General features: G+C 39.7%; 1 protein-coding gene across 2 annotated transcripts in view; it reads right to left on the bottom strand.

Moving 5' to 3' along the window:
- SEC63 (SEC63 protein translocation regulator) overlaps nucleotides 1-16504 on the bottom strand; it is a 74085-nt gene extending 57581 nt beyond the window's left edge. Inside the window, exon 1 of one of the 2 annotated variants that reach the window (XM_077902870.1) lies at nucleotides 16322-16504. In XM_077902870.1, the coding sequence (XP_077758996.1) occupies nucleotides 16322-16445 (124 nt within the window). In that variant the 5' untranslated portion in view covers nucleotides 16446-16504. The remainder of the gene's footprint in view (nucleotides 1-16321) is intronic. The other variant, XM_077902871.1, reaches the window with a different exon arrangement.
- Between the last annotated feature and the right edge of the window lie 3104 nt (nucleotides 16505-19608).

Raw genomic sequence — 19608 nt, 5'->3', positions numbered from 1 at the left:
TACTGGAACATAAAAGACTACCTAATCAAATAACCTTTAAGAAAAATTCACATTATAGGTTAATTTTTCTGTCACTCAGAACAAATGATCTACCTGGAAAATTTTGTTCAACTATCAGGCAATCATTTTTCATGTGAGACTTAAATAACTTCTAACTGAAAAACACAAAAAACTGACTTGAACCCAAAATATTTAGTCACATAGTAATTTCTCAGAAATTCTCTCTTCTTTTCCCTTCTGCTATAGAAGGTACAAAAGTATAAAAAAAGTGAAACATGCAGCTTAGTAAAGGAAGCTAAGCAGAAATAGTATTATTCAATTATGTAAATAATTATGTTAAGTTAGAAAAACCACCCAAACCTCTGAGAAGTTAAAATAGGTTCATATAGGAATGAGAAAAGGCATTATTTTACTCATCAGGAAAAATGTGTAACTCGATTAAAAAGGAATTAAACCAAGCCAAAATATCATGTATCGTTTTACTAAACTCATTACTATCACTTGAATACAAGTTAAAAAAAATATGTTTTAAAATAAAAATGTACCTTTTTACAAAGATGGCATGCAAAAGCAAAGAAAAAGCCCCTCCCCCTAAAGCTGAAGCCTAAACAAAGGCCTGAACGCCAAGAAGGCAGTGCTAAAAAGCAACCTCAGCTACAAAAAAAAAAGGAAGATCTGCATGTCACCCACTTTCTGGTGGCCCAAGACACTCCAAAGGCAGCCCAAATATTTTCCTTGGAAGAGCAACAAGCTTGATCACTATGCCATCATCAAGCTCTCCCTGAGCAATGAGTCAGCCATGAAGAAGATAGAAGACAACAATAATTGTTGTATTCACTAAGGATGTCAAGGCCAAGAAGCACCAGATCAAACTGATTATGAAGAAGCTCTATGACACTGACAAGAGCCAAAGGTCAACACCTCGATCAGGCCTGATGGAGAAGTCATATATACGGTCCACTGGCTCCTGACTATAATGCTTTTGTTGTTGCCAAAAAACTGAAATCACCTAAACTGACTCCAGCTGGCTAATACTAAATAGAAATTTTTTCACAATACTAAAAAACTACAAAACCACACTACTTAAATGAGATTTTAGATAAGAGAACATACATTGCATACAACAGAATGTTCCAAAGCTACCATGTAAGATGTCCAACTACCCTGTTAACCACCATGCTTTGAGGAAAGCATCCACACAGGAGAGGTATGTGGCAGGAGATATCAGAACCAGGTGTGATGAAGACAGATCCACATACAGGAAGGAGTGGTGACAGAAAAGAAGACTGGCAATATGCAGGGGAACTGATCAAATAAGTTAACATACATAACAGATAACTGGAATCAGTTTTTCACAGTCAGAGAAGGGAGATACACACATGAAAAAAATAAAAAGAATGAATCCTATGGTACTGAATAGGAATTAAAGATATCTATAGGGACTAATAGATTTTCATAGAGAAATACAGATGTATTCTATACATATGTATTCACTAGCACTATTAAGTGAGCCTAGGAGCAGTGAATGAGATCAATAGCAGTCAGAACATTGGCACTTTACTGCTAGTTTCTAGGTTCTAAATACCATTCTCCACTAACAAGAACAAGGGATCCAAGTGTCTCTCCACAGACTATTACAAAAGGGAAAAGAATGATTTTACAGTGGGAAAGTATGGTAGGCTGAACAACTGCCATCCAAGATGTCCACATCCTAATACCCAGAAATGGTGAATGCATTATTTTACAGAAATAGTCTTTTAACAGAAAAGACTTCACAGATCCAACAAAATTAAGATGAGATGGGGAGACGTATCCTGTTATCTGGATGAGCATAATATAATCACAGGGGTCCTTATAAGGAGGCAGGAGGACCAAAGACAAAGAAGATGATATGACAATGGGAGATGCTGGAGTGATGTCCTCTGAAGATGGAGGGAGGAGTCATAAGCCAAGGAACACATGCTGTCTCTAGAAGCTGGGAAAAGGCAAGAAAAGACTCAACTCCATAGCCTCCAGGCAGAACCAGCTCTACCAAACACCATGATTAGCCAGTGAAACGGATTTTGGACTTCCACCCCCTGAACTGTAAGAGAATAAATTTGTGTTGTAATAAGCCATTAAGGTTGTGGTAATTTGTTACATCAGCAATAGGAAACTAATACAGAAAGCCTGGCAGACATTATCTTAATCAGGTGATCAGTGAACATCAATAGCAATGGGACAAAATGCAATCACATACCATCTGACAGAATGCAATAAGAAACACACAACATCAGTTTCATAAAATTTCTGCCTAAGATATATAACCTCAATCTAATCATGAGAAAACACCAAACAACCCAAATTCAGGTTCATTCCCAAAACAATTGGCCTGTAATCTTCCAAGTCAAAAAGCTGAAGATGTGTTCCAGACTAAAGATTAAAGAAACATCAACTAAATGTCATGTGTGATTCTAAACTGAATTTCTGCTATAAAGAACTTCACTGAGACAAGTGACAAAATGTAAAGAGTCCGAGAATGAAATGACAGTAATGTTAACTTTTTTATTTTCCTGGATAAATTATGGACACTTTTGAATATATCACTGGTGATTTTTTAATCTATATTTCATTAAATTAAGCCTCCACAGTCTCCCATTTTCAACTATAAAACCAAGGGGAAATTTTAATAAGGTTATAAGAATAATGCTGAGGTTTATATTAACCAGATGGCTTGACCTATTCAAAGGAATGATATTCTCCCAATGTTTCTCTTTTTTTTTTTTTTTTTTATGATAGTCACACAGAGAGAGAGAGAGAGAGAGAGAGAGGCAGAGACATGGGCAGAGGGAGAAGCAGGCTCCATACACCGGGAGCCCGACGTGGGACTCGATCCCGGGTCTCCAGGATCGCGCCCTGGGCCAAAGGCAGGCGCCAAACTGCTACGCCACCCAGGGATCCCTCTCTCAATGTTTCTGAACAAAAAAATGTACACATGGTTTTCAGCCCCGTAATTTTGCACAATGTGTATGTGTACATTCTATGCCTCACTCTTCTGATCCAAAACTCAAATCTTAACTTTTTAGGATAATACCGAAGTCAATCAGTTAGTACTACAAGCTATGGTTTACACAGTAACACACTGGCATTTAGATTTCCTGCACAACTAAATATTCAGAGCACACATTCCAAATCTCTACAACAATGACCTCAAAGTCAAAGTAAATATCACAAGTAAAGTCCTTCCAGGCAGGGTTTTAGAAGAATCTTAGAATTAAAACAAAACAAAAGTTCATTTTTAAACTTCTAGTTTAGAGAATTACTAGTGTCATGCCTAGTAAAACTTATGTTAAGTAATACCATTAACTTATGATAGTTTTTAAAGAAATTATCCACATTTGTAGAAAAGGGGAAATTACAAAGTCATAAAACAATTCTGTGATTTTAAAAAACAATATAACATATTATGATCGCTCTCAGCAGCTGAACATAAAAGTTTTTATGTCTGTGGAAATAGTACAGGTTTGGGGGAAGGCTATTATGGTTGTGCTTCATAAGCTATATAATGTCTTTGCTAAAATAGTCACAGCCATCTGTCTGTGCCAGAATGATCTGTCAGGGTTTAGTATAACTGAGTGAACTCTTAGCACCATATTCCTAGAACCCAAAAGAGCCGAAAGAATGTTAACCGGAACTGAAGTCTTCAAACCTGTCTGCCTAAGAATTTTTAAAGAATTTTTAAAAATCATGTATCTACTTGTAGATTTCTAATACAGCATCTCAAATTTTTTATCACAAAGATGTCATTTTTGACATGAAATTGACATTTTAAAATAGTTCCATCACTTTTAAACACACCAATGAAATCTTGAAAGCCACAGCAATTTCATACCTACCATCATCCATTCACAAAACCTCATGAACAAGCCAACCCTTCATTTTACATCCCGCACATAGTTTTATCCTAATGTGATATATTTTTATCCTGACAAACCATTTCTTATAATACTGACACATTATTTCTTAAAATTAATTTTTTATTCCCTGTGACTATGAAGTTTTTCCTAACTTTTTATTTTGAAAATCTTCAAAACTTCAAAAAAGTTGAAAGAATATTACAATGGACAATATATCTCACCTATATTCACCAAATGTTAACATTTTGCAACTCCTGGCTTTTCCTCTAATTTCCTTTTCCCCACTCACTTTTTTTTTTTTTAACTTCCTATAAATTGCAAGCATCAAGATGCTTCACCTCCAAATGCTTTAACACATTGTAAAAGAACATCAGGAAGTTTATCATGCTCAGGTTTGACATCTATAAGCTTTTTTTTTTAATTTTTATTTTATTTTATTTATGATAGACACACAGTGAGAGAGAGAGAGAGAGGCAGAGACACAGGCAGAGGGAGAAGCAGGCTCCATGCACCGGGAGCCCGACGTGGGATTCGATCCCGGGTCTCCAGGATCGCGCCCTGGGCCAAAGGCAGGCGATAAACCGCTGCGCCACCCAGGAATCCCTACAAGCTTTTATATGTTAAAATTTGATGTACTTTTTTTGGTGTTACTAAGACAAGATAAATATTATAAGTTGATAAATTACTAAAATTAGAGAAAAATATCTGCTATGCTGTCACTTATAAGCTTGTAAAAACCCCATAAATCCCAAAACTTATTTTTAAAAATGAAAAGTACACTTTTGCCAACCTGACACAATTTTAGACAAAGTAGCTCTACCTTCTAATTTAAGTATATTTTGTTAAAACTCCAAGGTGAAGACTACCTTGCGTCATTCAATTTATAGAAAATATACCCTATATAACCAAATTGGCAAAGGCAGCCCTCATTGTTAAATTACTTAGATAAATCAAAATCAGTCAAAGAAAGTATGGGGCAGCCCGGGTGGCTCAGCGGTTTAGCACCGCCTTCAGTTCAGGGCGTGATCCTGGAGACCTGGGATCGAGGCCCACATCGGGCTCCCTGCATGGAGCCTGCTTCTCCCCCTGCCTGTGTCTCTGCCTCTCTCTCTGTCTCTTGTGAATAAATAAATAAATAATCTAAAAAAATAAAGAAGTATGACTTCAGTTTTCAGTGCAAATAAACACATCACTATATATTTTGAAAATAATACCTGAGAAATTTATGAACATGCCTCAAATATAGATTACTTAAATTAATAGAGCTAAATGATATAAAGAGGACATAATTTACTTAAAAAGAAAAAGTACCACACTTCTCTTCCCAAAATTCAGTGACTGCTAAAACTACTCCTAAATCCCTGAGGGGTCCAAGAGTCAGGTTATATTCAATAATCCAAAAAGTCTAAAAAGAGAGATGCCTGAGTGGCTCAGCGGTTGGGCATCTGCCTTTGGCTCAGGGTGTGATCTCGGAGACCTGGGATTGAGTCCCGCATGGGGCTCCCTGCATGGAGCTTGCTTCTCCCTCTGCCTGTGTCTCTGCCTCGATCTCTGTCTCTCATGAATAAATAAAATCTTTAAAAAAAAAAAAAAAAGTCTAAAAATACATTATACATCAGTTTTCTAGATACCCAAAGTCTTTCTACAGCTAGTCGAGAATGTATTACCTCACCATCATGATAATGGCTCACTCACTGTTGGGACAATTTTGTTTTATTAATTTGAAAAAATAGTAAAACATGTTTTACTATAATAGTGCAGTCTGGGTCCCAGAATGCTTCAAAATGAGAGGCACAGAATGATAATTTGATAGTGAAAAATTAGGAATTGCTGCTCTAGGCCTACAGCTCAGAGGTAAACAATGTAGACAGGATCTCTTTTCTCTTGAAGCTTTCATCCTAGTGTGGGGGAGATGATTGACATAGCTCATATTAACAATAAAATATTAGATAGTGATATATACTTATAGCTCAGGCCTAAAGCATCCTAATCTCAAAATACACTAAGATAAACTAAAGCTTCTGTTATGATCTTAACTGGAATCTGAATGCCAAAATGTGTCATTCTCAAGGCCAAGTCAGAACCATTTGGATTTGGGACAGATAGAGGACTGACTAAACACTACTTGCCACCACCACTACACCAGTGCATATGATCACAGATTACCTAAATTGGAAAATTCAAGAAACCTGAGTTTATCTGTCACCTACACTCGAGAAGGAAACCCACGTAATTTGTTAAATACCGTACTGAAAGTAAAAAACAGAATGGGAGTATATGTATATGGAATGGTTTTAAGTGTATCCATTGTTAACCGTAGTGATCACATAGCTGACTGGGAGCCAAGGTTCAATATTGCTGCCCAGCATCTATTGCTGCCCAGCATCATGAGAGTACTGTACCACATATCACCCACCCAGAAAAAGACCAAAATTTAAAATTTGAAGCAGTTTCCACTGAATGTGTATCAATTTCACACTTTATAGTACAAAAATCATAAGTTGAACTATTATAACCCAGGACCATCTGTATGATATTTTATAGTATGTAATTTTTTAAATATACAACTAAATTTTTTCATTAAACATTTTAAGTAAGAAAGCCATCATCCATAAAAGGATACATAGGCAAGGTGGCCAAAGAACTATTTTCACCTCATTAATAGGAGAATAGTAAGTCAAGATCTTGTCATTTCTCTGCTTAAAAACCTTCAATAGCTTCCCATTGAACTTAAAATAAAATCCGAACTTCTTACCTGCTCTGCACCCCAGCTCCCTCTCTGACTTTATCCCAGATTTCTCCTCACTCTAGCAAACTCCTTCCATTCTGGTCTTCTCTGTTCATGGAATATGCCCAACTCCTTTTTTGCCTTAAAGGCTCTTGTACACACACAACTGTTCATCTAGCCAACAGGCTTCAGGTCTCTGAAAAACTGACTTCCTTTTGTCACTCAGCTTGAAGGAACGTTTTCAGAAGACTGTCTCTGAATATTTCTCTACACGGTATATATCACTATCTAATATTTTATTGTTAACATGAACTTAATATAAACTATGTCAATCATCTCCCCCACACTAGGATGTAAGCTTCAAGAGAAAAGAAATCCCATCTACATTGTTTACCAAACACTCGACTGCCTAAACATAATGCCTGGCACATAGTAGGTGCCTAATAAATATTTGCTGACTGCATCAACTTTCTTACTTAGACCTTCCAATAACCTGGGGGATATGTATATATGTATCATACTTGGGGAAAAAAAAAAAAAAAACAGAGGCTCCAAGAGGTTAAGTAACTTGCCTAAAGTTATAAATGGTACAATGGAATAGTGAATAATCACTAAAGAACAGATAAAGGACAAGGAAAACAAAAGTGAAAATGAACTATTGGGACTACACCAAAATAAAAAGCTTTTGCACAGCAAAGAAACCAACAAAAAGGAAAGGTAACCTACTGACTAGGAGAAGACATCTGCAAATGATATGTCCAACAAGAGGTTAATATCCAAACTATAAAGGACTTGCACAACTCAACACCAAAACCGTAGTAATTCTCTTATATAAAAAAATATAGGGAGAACTTTTCATGACCTTGGATTTGCCAATGGATTCTTAAATATGACAACAAAAACACAAGCAATAAAAGATATACTGGACTTCATCAAATTAAAACCTTTTGGGGATCCTGGGTGGCTCAGTGGTTAAGCATCTGCCTTTGGCTCAGGGGCATGATCCTGGAGTCCCGGGATTGAGTCCCACATCGGGCTCCCTGTATGGAGCCTGTTTCTCCCTCTGCCTGTGTCTCTGCCTCTCTCGGTGTCTCTGGGGATCCCTGGGTGGCTCAGCGGTTAAGCATCTGCCTTTGGCTCAGGGGCATGATCCTGGAGTCCCGGGATTGAGTCCCACATCGGGCTCCCTGTATGGAGCCTGTTTCTCCCTCTGCCTGTGTCTCTGCCTCTCTCGGTGTCTCTCATGAATAAATAAATAAAATCTTTAAAAAAATAAAAAATAAATAAGAACTTTTGTGCATCAAAGGACACAATCAAGAAAGTGAAAAGATAATCTACAGAATGAAAGAAAATATTTTCAAACCATGTATCTAATAAGGGTTTCATATCTAGAATATATGAAGAACACCTACAAGTCAACAAAAAAAGATAAACTCAATTTAAAAATGGGCAAATTTTTAAAAATATTTTATTTAAATTCAATTTGCCAACATATAACACCTAGTGCTCATCTCATCAAGCGTCCTCCTTAGTGCTGCTCATCACCCAATTACTGGGCAAATTATTTGAATGGACATTTCTCCAAAAAAGATATACAAATGGTCAAAAGACAAATGAAGTGATACTCAACACCATTTGCCACTATGGACACGCAAATCAAAACCATCATGAAATACTACTTCACCACATCTATTACAATGGTTATAATTTTTTAAAAATCAAAAGTAAGTGTTGAAGAGGATATGCAGAAATTGGAGCCCATGTATGCTGCTGGTAGAAATGTAAATGGTGCAGCTACTATGGCAAACAGTTTGGCAGCTCCTCAAAAAGCTAAACACAGAATTATCATGACTAGCAATTCCACTCCTAGGAATATACCCAAAAGAACTGAAAATAAGGACTGAAACAGATACCTGTATGGCACTACTATGTTCACTACAGCATTATTCACAATAGACAAAAAGGGGAAACAAGCCAAGTGTTCATCAAGAGATGAATAAAAATGTAGTATATCCATACAATGGAATATTATCCAGCCATAAAAAGAATGAAGTTCTAATACATACTACAACACAGATGAATCCTGAAAAATTATGCCAAATGAAATAAGCTAGACACAAAAGAACAAATGTTGTATAATCCCACTTACATGAAATATTTAGAATAGACAAATGTATAAAGACAAAGACTTGAGAGTTTTTCAGGGGCTGGAGGAAAGAATGAGGAGTTACTGTTCAATAGAGTTCATTTGGGGTGATAAAAATGTAAACAGCACATAAATGTAATGTGCACAACACCATAAATGTAATTAATTTTATTGAACTGTTCATTCAGAATAGCTAAAACTACACATTTTATGTTATATATACTTTTCGACATAAAATTAGAAAAAAAAAAAAAGATTCCTCCTCAGTACCAACTCAAGTATGTCCCTTATCTTCCTATTGCCACCACCATTGTTCAGGCCCTCATTATTTCTTGTCTGCTTCTTAGTCTCTGTTCTTTCTCATTCTAAGAGAAGTTATTACATTAATTAAAAAATGTAAAAAAATGTAGAAAAAAGACATTCTAAAATGCCCAAAAATGACATACTGTCAACCATAACCCATATGAACTCTTCAGCTAGGAATATAAGATTCTCCATCATATGACTTAAATCAACTTTCCGGCCTTTTCTCACTTATTCACTGAATGAATTCTGCTCAACTGATCAGTACTTTGAATACGTTCCATGCTTTCCAGCCTCTGTACTTTTCCTCATATGATTTTGTTTTTATCAAAGATTTTATTTTTAAGTAATCTCTACACCCAACGTGGGGCTCAAACTCACGACCCCGAGATCAAGAGTCACATGTTCCACCAACTGGGCCAGCCAGGTGCCATGCTCATGGGATTTCTTTTTTGCACTACCACCCCCACCATTCTACCCATTAAATCTTTCTCATCCTTTAGTCAAAATACCTCTAGATCCCCACTATCATTCCCAAGTAGATGCAAATACTTTTCAAAGAAACAATGTGATGGTGAGATGGTGTAACATTTCTTATCGATAAAGCCTGGTAATAGGAAACATTCTTTAAAAGGAAGCCCAAGTATAATGTAGATTACTTGCTGTAACCTCCTTTAGTCTGAATAAAAAGTATGACTAAGGGAACAAACATCTGAGAAAACGAAAATAAGCCTATTTTTGTTTTTCAGATTCTTCCAAGATCAAGCAAGTATGCAATATGACCTTTAAGTGAAAACAACTGTACGCAATGCATTTACTAATCCAATGCTTGTCACCACACGTACAAAGCCTAGTATGTTGTACTATAATTCATACTGCCAAGGTCACAGCTGGTTTCCTCTACTGTGTAAGCCTTAAGGGTATATAAACTACATGTTTGATACCCCTTTCTGTCAGGATAGAACACAGAGGGGAATGACTTTATTTTCAAATGACACAAACTTCTCAGATCTCTAATATCCCTTCAAGAGCTAAAGTCTTAGGAAGATTACATGCTCTAAATTAAATATGAACACTCATCAAATATATTCCTGTGAATACACAAAGCTGATTATTAGCCAGTTTTTTTCTGTTAAAATCCACAACAAGAGACTGAAATAATCAACCCTACTGTAATTAGAAACCTAGATAAATCAACAGATAAGGCCAATACTTCATGTTAAATAAAAATGATCATCCCCATCCTTTTCCCTGCACTCAATCCCAAAACTGATAAAAGTAGGTTATTACTGGGCCAATCACCAAACAGCTTTTGAGAGAGGGAGAAATAAGCAAACACAGAAATAAGTGAAAATTCAAAATCTGCACTCTACTCTCTCATTCCCTCCAAGGTACTTTTATATTCCATAAATAGTCCAAGCTGTCTTAGAATTCTCTTTCTAATCTGTCCATTCCCCTACATTTCAGTGGACTAATAAACCTCTGAAATGGACTCCATCTCCATCTAGTCTTTCCCCACACCCCGTAACCACCACCTCCCACTCTCCTCTGCCAAATCATTCTCTACACAAAAGCAAAACTGATCAAATCATTACCCTACCTTAAAAACTACCAATAACTAAAAAAAAAAAAAAAAAAAAAACTACCAATAACTTACAAGATCAAATAGAAGCTTCCTAAAATGGCAAAACTGACCATGTCACTAACTACTTAGAAACTTCCATTGTTTACCCAAGAACTTACAAAATAAAGTAAGTTAAATCAGCCTAAAATGGTTGATTTACATTTAAGTGCATGTTAAATCTTTACCATTTATTGAACATCTCCATGCCTTTGCATATACTTTCTCCTACCTAAGGAATACACTTCCTCCATTTACCTTTTATGACCTATCTCAAATTTCCTCCTCTGCATGAAACACCCAAATCCCCAAACAGAATTATTCATTCCCTCCCATGTGTTCCCACAGCAATTTCCACTTACCATTTTAATACTTACTATAATGTGTTATATTAATTATAGGATGGCTAACAAGAGAAATTCTAGCATTAAGACAGGATTGAGGGACACCTAGATGGCTCAGTGGTTGAGCATCTGCCTTGGCTCAGGGCATGATCCTGAGGTCCTGGGATCAAGTCCCAAATCAGGCTCTCTGCAGGGAGTCTGCCCTCTCTCTCTGTGCCTCTCATGAAAAAATAAATAAAAACTTAAAAAGAAAAGAAAAGGAAATACAGATTTGAATCCAACACCCAATCTTCCAACTAAAAGCTATATGGCTTTAGGTAAGTTGGTTACCCCTCTAGGACTTAGTCTTCTCATTAATAAGATTGGAATAATATGTGAGTCTAGCTCAAAACACTACTGCAAGTGCTATCAGCACTACCCACCTTGGGGCAGCAAACATTCAAATGAACAGCAGCAGAGCTAAGATGAGGAGAATCACAATTACCTGTCTCAGGCTGGGGTGGGGCAGGGTAGGGCCTTCCCCACCAAGAGGTGGGACCATGTCTAAATTCATCCCCATAGCTGGGGCGGGGGGTGGGGGGGGGGGTGGGAATACAAGGGAATGTTTCATTACCTTTGGATGATGGGATTACAAGCAATTTTTGTTCTGGTTTTGCTTTTCTGCACTGGGTATATAGAACATGCACTGAAAAATCTGATGCCTAGAAGCGGCATCTAGCACAAAGTTAATGCTCTATAAATACCTACTAAATGAAGGAACTTCTACAGTGTGTTTGGTTTTGCAAGTATGTTTATATGCATTTATTGCTTTGCTTCTCATAATAACTTCTTATGGGACATATTATTATCACACCTAAAAATAAGGCTAATCTCAGAAATTTCTAACAAAATAGGGACTAAACTAGAACTTAAAATCAAAACACGCTACTAAAGCACTAAAAGTGGATTCCTACTCACATTCCCAAGTCAGAGAGCTGAATCACTTGTGCAGTGTTTGAAAGGGGGCAAGCAAAGAATAAAGAAATGTAACTTTTTTTTAAAGTTTCAATAATCTGGGCAGACCAGTGGCTCAGCGGTTTAGCACCACCTTCAGCCCAGGGTGTGATCCTGGAGACCTGGGATCGAGTCCCACATCAGGCTCCCTGCATGGAGCCTGCTTCTCCCTCTGCCTGTGTCTCTGCCTCTCTCTCTCTCTCTCTCTCTCTCTGTCTCTAATAAATAAATAAAATCTTTTAAAAAATAAAAATAAAGTTTCAATAATCTTTTCAAACCATGGGGGGGAAAACCTGAGTACAGTATATTAATCCTCATTTTAATTCTGTAAAACAAATAACTGTGTCTATTTTACAGATGAGTAAATGAAAACAAGGAAGTTAAGTAACTTGCCTAAGACCATACTGTTAGTAAAGCAGCAGATCCAGACAGGTTTCAAAACCAGGCAGTTTTGAAAAAGTAAGATCAAGGGTAAGGTCAAACAAGTTAAAAAAAAAAAAAATGTCAAGGAGTTAAAACAAAATCTTGGAAAAGGTAATGATAACATTTTATTTCAATTCAAATGATCAATAAGCCTTCACCTATGGGAACAGATAAAAGCATGCTCTTGGTTATTTGAAATTCTAATAATTACAAGCAATTTTCTCTTGTTAAATACCATTGTAAACCTCTCTTATTAACATTGTTATAACAAATATACCCGGCTTTCAACTCTAAGAATTTTACAGCACTGCTCCACAGTAAGTGCTTCTTAACTTTGTAAAACAAAAAGGCTAAGGCACATATTAAAAGAAATAGACCATCTCCCAAAATGACAACTCCAGCAGAAAACCACTCTAAGGAAGTTCTCCTCTTTGCTAGCTACAATTTACAGTCACATAAGGACCTCTGAAAAAACCAATAACACAGCACCCACTCTGGACCAATTAAATCAGAATATCAGGGGGTGGCTAAAAGTGTTTTTAAAAGCTCCCCCAAGAGATTCTAATGTGAAGTCAGGGTTGAGAACCACTGTTTTAAGGAAATCTAAACCCTCTGTTATTACTTCATCCAGAGCTTTTGTCCATAATGGTCTGAAAAAGAATTCAGTCAACTTATTCAGCCAATTTGCAAACAGCCAGGAGGAGAGTAAGATAAATAGAACCCCTCAACTACTAAAAGGGGTATTAATTCTAAGTGCACTTAGCCCAGTATATTAGACAAAAATCAAGGCAAAAGGATTCCATTAGTGTTCTGGATAACAGTAACTTCAATTAATATATCAAATATGCCAACAACCAAGCTACTTCTATTTCTCAAACCCTAGATTTTACCATCTGTGAAATGGTGCCATGCTTTCTAATGGACTCGAGTCCAGTAATTCCAGAAGAGCGACACTGAAAGAACTAAACCTTGAAACTAAAAGACCCACATATATCAACTGTTTAAAAAAATTAAACAAAGATTACTTAAACTGAACTTTAAAACTATAGAATTACTGGCAAAGAAAATCTTTTCATGCTTTCCTACAGAGAGTGTCAAGACCACCATAAGAACTCTGAACTCACATGCCTACGTTTTTATATTTGCCTACTTACAGTTTCATGGGAAAATGAAATAAAATAAGCTCCAAAATCAAATATGAAAATATCCTGTTGTGTTAATCAAAAATATTACTACAGGTCCACATGCTTTATTCAAAACAAACATGCTCTATTCAAAAATTTCAGAATTTTTAAGATTCCAAAAAGACAGTAGTGTCTCTACCTTTACAAGCCCGAGGTCTAAAACAGCACCAATAATCAAAGAACTTAATATTCCAAATTAATACGCTATATTAATGATAGTTTTCTAAATGAGAAGAATAAAGACTGTAAGTAGCCTCTTAGTGATACAAATGACCAAATTATTTTTTCTGCAAACATCTGAAAAAAAAACCTTTCTTTCTCAGAGCTTCAGGTGATCCTACTAATTCTAAGATTTCTCTTTGAAATTCAAGACAGTGCAAATTGAATTTCAGAAAAAAGTCCTTATGATAAAAACATCCTTTTATTAGCACTGTAATTCTAAAGAAACAACTGAATTATGTTAGATACACAGAGTCCAAGTGGTGTCCGCCAGTGTTCACGAAAATGATTAGAAGAGCATTTAAGCGTCCACCTTCGTTTTCACAGTGCAATTGTGAGCAAGGCCAAACACACACATCAACACCTGCACATTTACTGACTAAGGCAAGCCTGAAGCAGAGAGCCAGATGTCAAGACGGAGCAAATCAACACCTTTCTATCTAGCAATGCAGAGACCACAGAGGACTTTGCAGCTAGGCTGACCAGGCTCCACCACAAAGGACAAAGTTACTTAAGCTGTCTAAACTCCAGCTTCTTCACAGAAGGGCAGAGATAACAGTAATAGTACCTACTTCATTGTGTTTTAAGAGAATTACATAAAGTGACATCTGAATGCCAAACTTAGCGTCATTATTAATTCCCTACCACTTTTCCAAAGACCACTTCTATGCTGTGACGGAGCTCATGTATCACTTGCCTGCAAGTTATCAGGCAAATTTTATAATACAAAACCCACCAAGAAAACAGGGCTTTCAAACTTCAAAAATCCAGTGTAGATTAAAATGACTAATTTCTGAAATCAGCAGCTTCTCAAAACACATTCTAACCAACCCTACCTACTCTCCTGGTACCCTTTTGTCTGCCACACGGCCAGCTGCACACACAAAGGGATAAGTGAAAATAAACCACTATACTGAAAAGTGCACTTTTAACTCAAAATGAAATGACCAGAATTTTTGGTAATAGGTTAGAGGCTTTGCAGATAAGGGAAACCATCACAGTATTAAGATCTCTTCATTTATATACGACCCCTGTCCAAAGAACCCAGACAATTCACACACTTAGGAAAAGGAGGCACAACAGTCCAGAAATCCGATTTTCGTCAACTGTCCACTGAATAAGAAAACCGGTAACTCTGGGCAGATTTTTGCACCTATTGGACATTTTTAAACTTACTATCAAACGTTCTACAAAATGGAATGCTTTGTTATTTACCTTAAATGCAACCTAATTCCATTATGTAACTCAAGAATTTTACATTTGAGCATTTGAGTCAGTCTTAAAACGTTAACAAGCTCTCAGCTGAGTCAATGCTCCCCCAGAGGGTGTATAACCTGGACAGCCTAGACTTCCACCCCACCCGGCTTCAAAGAAGATCTCTAATCAAGTTATTAGCATAACAGCGTAGCTCCTGTGATATCGAAAGCTCTCCCCAGATGCCAATACCCCCCCCCCCAAAAAAAAACCTACTGATTACTGTTAAAATAACCTATTAGGCCCCGCAGGCAGTTCCATCAGCTTTAGAGAGATCACTTACCGTATATCCTAGGACAGCGGACCATAAAATAACCCCGGGAAGGAATCTATGTTAGTTAGTTGGTGCTCTAATCCCGGGTGTTTAACGGGGGGGGGGGGGAGATTCAGGCCTGAAAGCAGATGGACCAGCTGGCTACCTCGCAACTACCTGCAGAGGATGAACTACCTCCAAGACTGAATCCTTCATGCTCGCACTTTTTTTTTTTTTTCCGCCATCAACAGGAAACTCCAAAGAGAAGGAAATAGAGAACAGGATCTTTTTTTTTTTTTTTGCAAAGGGTTAGGATAACGGCATTGCTTCCAACCCCAACCCCACAGTGTTAGTGAGCAAAGGGAAAAGCAACAGGAGGAAAGGGCGCCGCGGGCGGGGGTGGGGTGAGGGGGGTGAGGGGGGCAGGTGAGCCCCGCTGGGAGCCCCAAGCGCGACGGTGCCCTAAACGGGGCTGCGAGGGCAGAGGGAGCATCGGGGGCTCGCAGTGGCCGCGGGCACGTCCGGCTTCCTCCCCTCGCCAACTCTGGTCTCCCCTCCCCGACCCGCATCCTCCCCATCCCCATCTCGCTCCCTCCAGACGGGAAAACGACCTATACGATCCGAGGCAGGGAAGACAAAGAGGCAGGAGGAGGCTGCAAGGGGCGCCCGGAACAATGGGTGCGAGCGAGCGAAGCGAAACTCCTGAAAAAAGACAATGAGACGCGGGGCGGAGCGGAGCGCGGAGCCGGGAGCGCGGAGCCCGGAGCCGGGAGCGCGGAGCCGGGAGCGGGGAGCCGGGAGCCGGGAGCGGAGCCCGGGGCCCGCGGCCGCCGACGCCTCTGCACCGGGCGGGCGGCTGCACCCCGACGCTGGGGGCTGGGCCGGGCGGGGGCGGCGCGGCCCACGGGCACCGGCGGGGCCTGCGCGGGGCCGCGGGCGGCGGCCGGCAGGACTCACCGGCGTTCTGGTCCCGGGGCCAGAGGTAGTAGGTGGCCGGGATCACGATGAGCCCCACGAAGGAGGTGAGGAAGTAGAAGAAGGTGTTCCCGCTGTCATCGTACTGGAACTGCTGTCCCGCCATGGCACCCCCCCCTCCGCCTCGCTCCGCTCGCCGCCGCCGCCGCCACGACCCCGCCGCTCTGCGCCCCGGCCCCCAGCGCCCCGGCCCTGTGTGGCGTAGCTCGGACGCCGCCGCCGCCGCCGCCGCCTCTCCTCCCCGCCCCCACGCTACTCTCACGGACACGCCGCCGCCGCCGCCGCCGCTGCCGTCGCCACCTCTCGCGAGAAGACAGAGTTCCCGCCCCGCTCGGCTTTTCCCTCCCTCTGCCTCTCCCCCGCGCACTCGCTAAGGGAGACGTGGCGCGCGCAGCCGTGGAACTCCGCGAGGCCCCGCCCTTGACTCCGCCCCCAGGGCGCGGCCCCGCCCCCTTGCTCTTCTGTGGCTCCTCCCCCCTCCGGAGCCCCGCCCCTAGCCTTGGAGCTCCCCGGCTCTCCCCGCCCTTTCTCTTCCGCCTGCTTTCTCAGCGATCCAGCAGTGTCGAGGGGCAGGGGGGCGTATTAGGGGGTTCCGGCAAAGACCCGCGGAGCAGTGGGTGCACGCGGCTCACCTGGCTGCGCCCGGATCCGCAGCTCTTCCGAGCAGAGCTGAGGCTTCCTTGCCTCTCCCTTCTCCCATCCTTACCTCACCTTGTCCTGCCCTCTCGTTTATTTAATTTCCCTGGTCGAGATAACATTTCTTTAGGTTCCAGGTCCGTTCCTCCAGTCCCCACATTTTGAAAACGAGGGTCATTCAGAGTTGGGCGGCGCAGGGGGGTTTTGTTGGCAAAGTAATGTTTGCTACTAAAAGACTGCGGTCTGCACTGAGCCCATTTTGCAGATGGAGCTTCCCCAGGCGGACAGAGACGGTGACCTACCCATCCCAGAGGCAACACGTTGTAGACACCAGGTCACCAGTGTCTTCTTTGACCTCTATTGCTTTATATAATTTAATCGTCAGTAAAGGGATGTCTGGATGGCTCAGTGGTTGAGCGTCTGTCTGCCTTTGGCTCAGGGAGTGATCTGGGTCCGGACAGGGTTGCCGGCTTCTCTATCTCTCTGCCTCTCTCTGTGTGTCTGTCGTGAATGAATGAATGAATAAATAAATGAATAAATAAATAAATAAATAAATAAATCTTTTAAAGAAGAATAATGATAATAGTCAGTAAACCCCTTGGAGTAAATCAATGCATGCTCCCTCTCCAGATGAGGAAATTGAGGCTTAGAGAGATCGCCTAAAGTCATGCACAGTAAAAAAAAAAAAAAAAAAAGAAAAGAAAGAAAGAAAACAGAAAAAAAGGTCTAGGGATTCAAACCCAGATTACTCTGATGCCACAAAGCCAGTGCCCTTGGCCACCATCTCGTCGTGGGCCTCACATTGCCCTCAGAGTGGCTGGCACTTGGGAGGTGTGGGCATGGTCTGTGCTTGGAGAGGGACAGCTAGGGAAGCAGTCGCTGTCAAGAGGCTCTCTCTTGGCTGCCTGTTGAGGTCCCAGAGGCCCGAATCAGCTGAGCTAGGAAAGAGGGCTGGTGCCCTGATCTGGGAATGACTCCCCACGGTCCCACTGTAGCCCTGGCCAGAGGCCTATCCCAGTGTCTCCATCTCCCCTCTAGGGATCAAAAGGAAAGACCCACCCAATCTACCTCACAGACTGGTTGTGAAGATTAAAGGAATGATAGTGGAAAATGCTTTGAAAAATGTAATAAGCAGGGGCGCCTGGGTAGCTCAGTCCGTTAAGCATCTATCTGCCTTCAGCTCAGATCATGATACCCGGGCCAGTGGGGAGCCTGCTTCTCCTTCTTTCTCCTGCTCGTTTGCTCTCTTGCTCTCTTGCTCTCTCTCAAATAAATAAAATATTTTTAAAAAGAGAGAGAGAAAAATGTAATAAGCGAATACCACACATTGCACTATTTTTTAAAATGTGTTTTAAGACTATGCAATCTATTTACTAACTTCCTTTCAATATGCTTTCACATGTCTTTTATTTTGTGTCCTCAAAACTAGCTTTTATCATAACTGGTAAAGCTTTTCTTCATAATGGATTATTTTCACCTGGAATGTCTCTTCCTTTTCAAGTGTCCTACCTACCCATTTTGAAAAGGAAATTTTAAAAAATCGTCTTCTCTGCATTTCCTTCCTCATTTTTTTCTGTATAAAGTTTTCAAGGCTGTTTTAGAGGAGAAAAAAATAAAAGAGATGTGAGGGGAAGAGGACTGAACTGTGAAGTCAGCACAACATTCTGATTACCCCAACTCAGATATGCCCAGAACAATTTGCCTTGCTTCAGAAACAAATTAGCCATAAAATTGGCTCAACTGAAGTGGGTAGGTTCCTGAAGTTTCTTTTGTTTATGTTGAATTTGTTATTAAGTCTTCCCAGGTTTTCATAATGCTGAACAAGTTATTTTTTATTACTCTGATTATACGTTTTACTCAGCATTTGTGCAAAGATAATACATCAGTTTTATAACCTTGTGACAATATAAATTATTGATGATAAATATCTTCCTTCTGACTTTTTTCCTGCAGGAGTAATCTTTTCACTGCAGCTTTGGGTGTTTGCATAAGAGTGGCTTGAACAAAACTGAAGTATGAAATAACATTTTGAATGAATCATATTTATTTGCTAACCTCCAGACCAATCTAAAACATGAATTTTTTAAAGCAAATTAAAGAATGTGAAGGGAGGTGTTGGACAGATATTAGGGCTTGATTACGCTCAACTCTGAAATCATGAAAACAACTTTAAAGAGGGATTGAATGCTGTGGTTTGTCCTTTAGTATTGGGAGCAGGTCTGTATTTTGGCTCCTCTCTTTTCATAAGTATCTTCTGTTTTTAAAGATATAAAGACATTTTATCCTAGAACTTAACGATAAGTTAAAAACTTAAGAACACAAATAAACTCAGATCACTCAAATATTCTCCAAAACAAATCTGAACTATATCTTTAATTAATCACAATTTCTGATTCAGGGTATTTTCAAATTAACACAGTAGTTTCTTTCAAAGGACTATTTTAATGAAACATTTAATAATAGTAAGTGAATATGGTGGAACCAGATCTACATACACATTTTGTTCTTAATCTAATAGCATGTTTTAAAAAGGCATTTTTGTATTATCTATATGTCTGTAAATTAATATTTTAATCAACTTTATTTCGACTGCTAGGTAGGTAATTCCTCTCAAGTATAGAAAGCCTGACTAT

Source organism: Canis aureus, chromosome 7 (genome assembly GCF_053574225.1).
Source record: "Canis aureus isolate CA01 chromosome 7, VMU_Caureus_v.1.0, whole genome shotgun sequence".
NCBI classification, from domain to species: Eukaryota; Metazoa; Chordata; class Mammalia; order Carnivora; family Canidae; genus Canis; species Canis aureus.
This window is presented reverse-complemented; position numbering and strand designations above follow the sequence as displayed.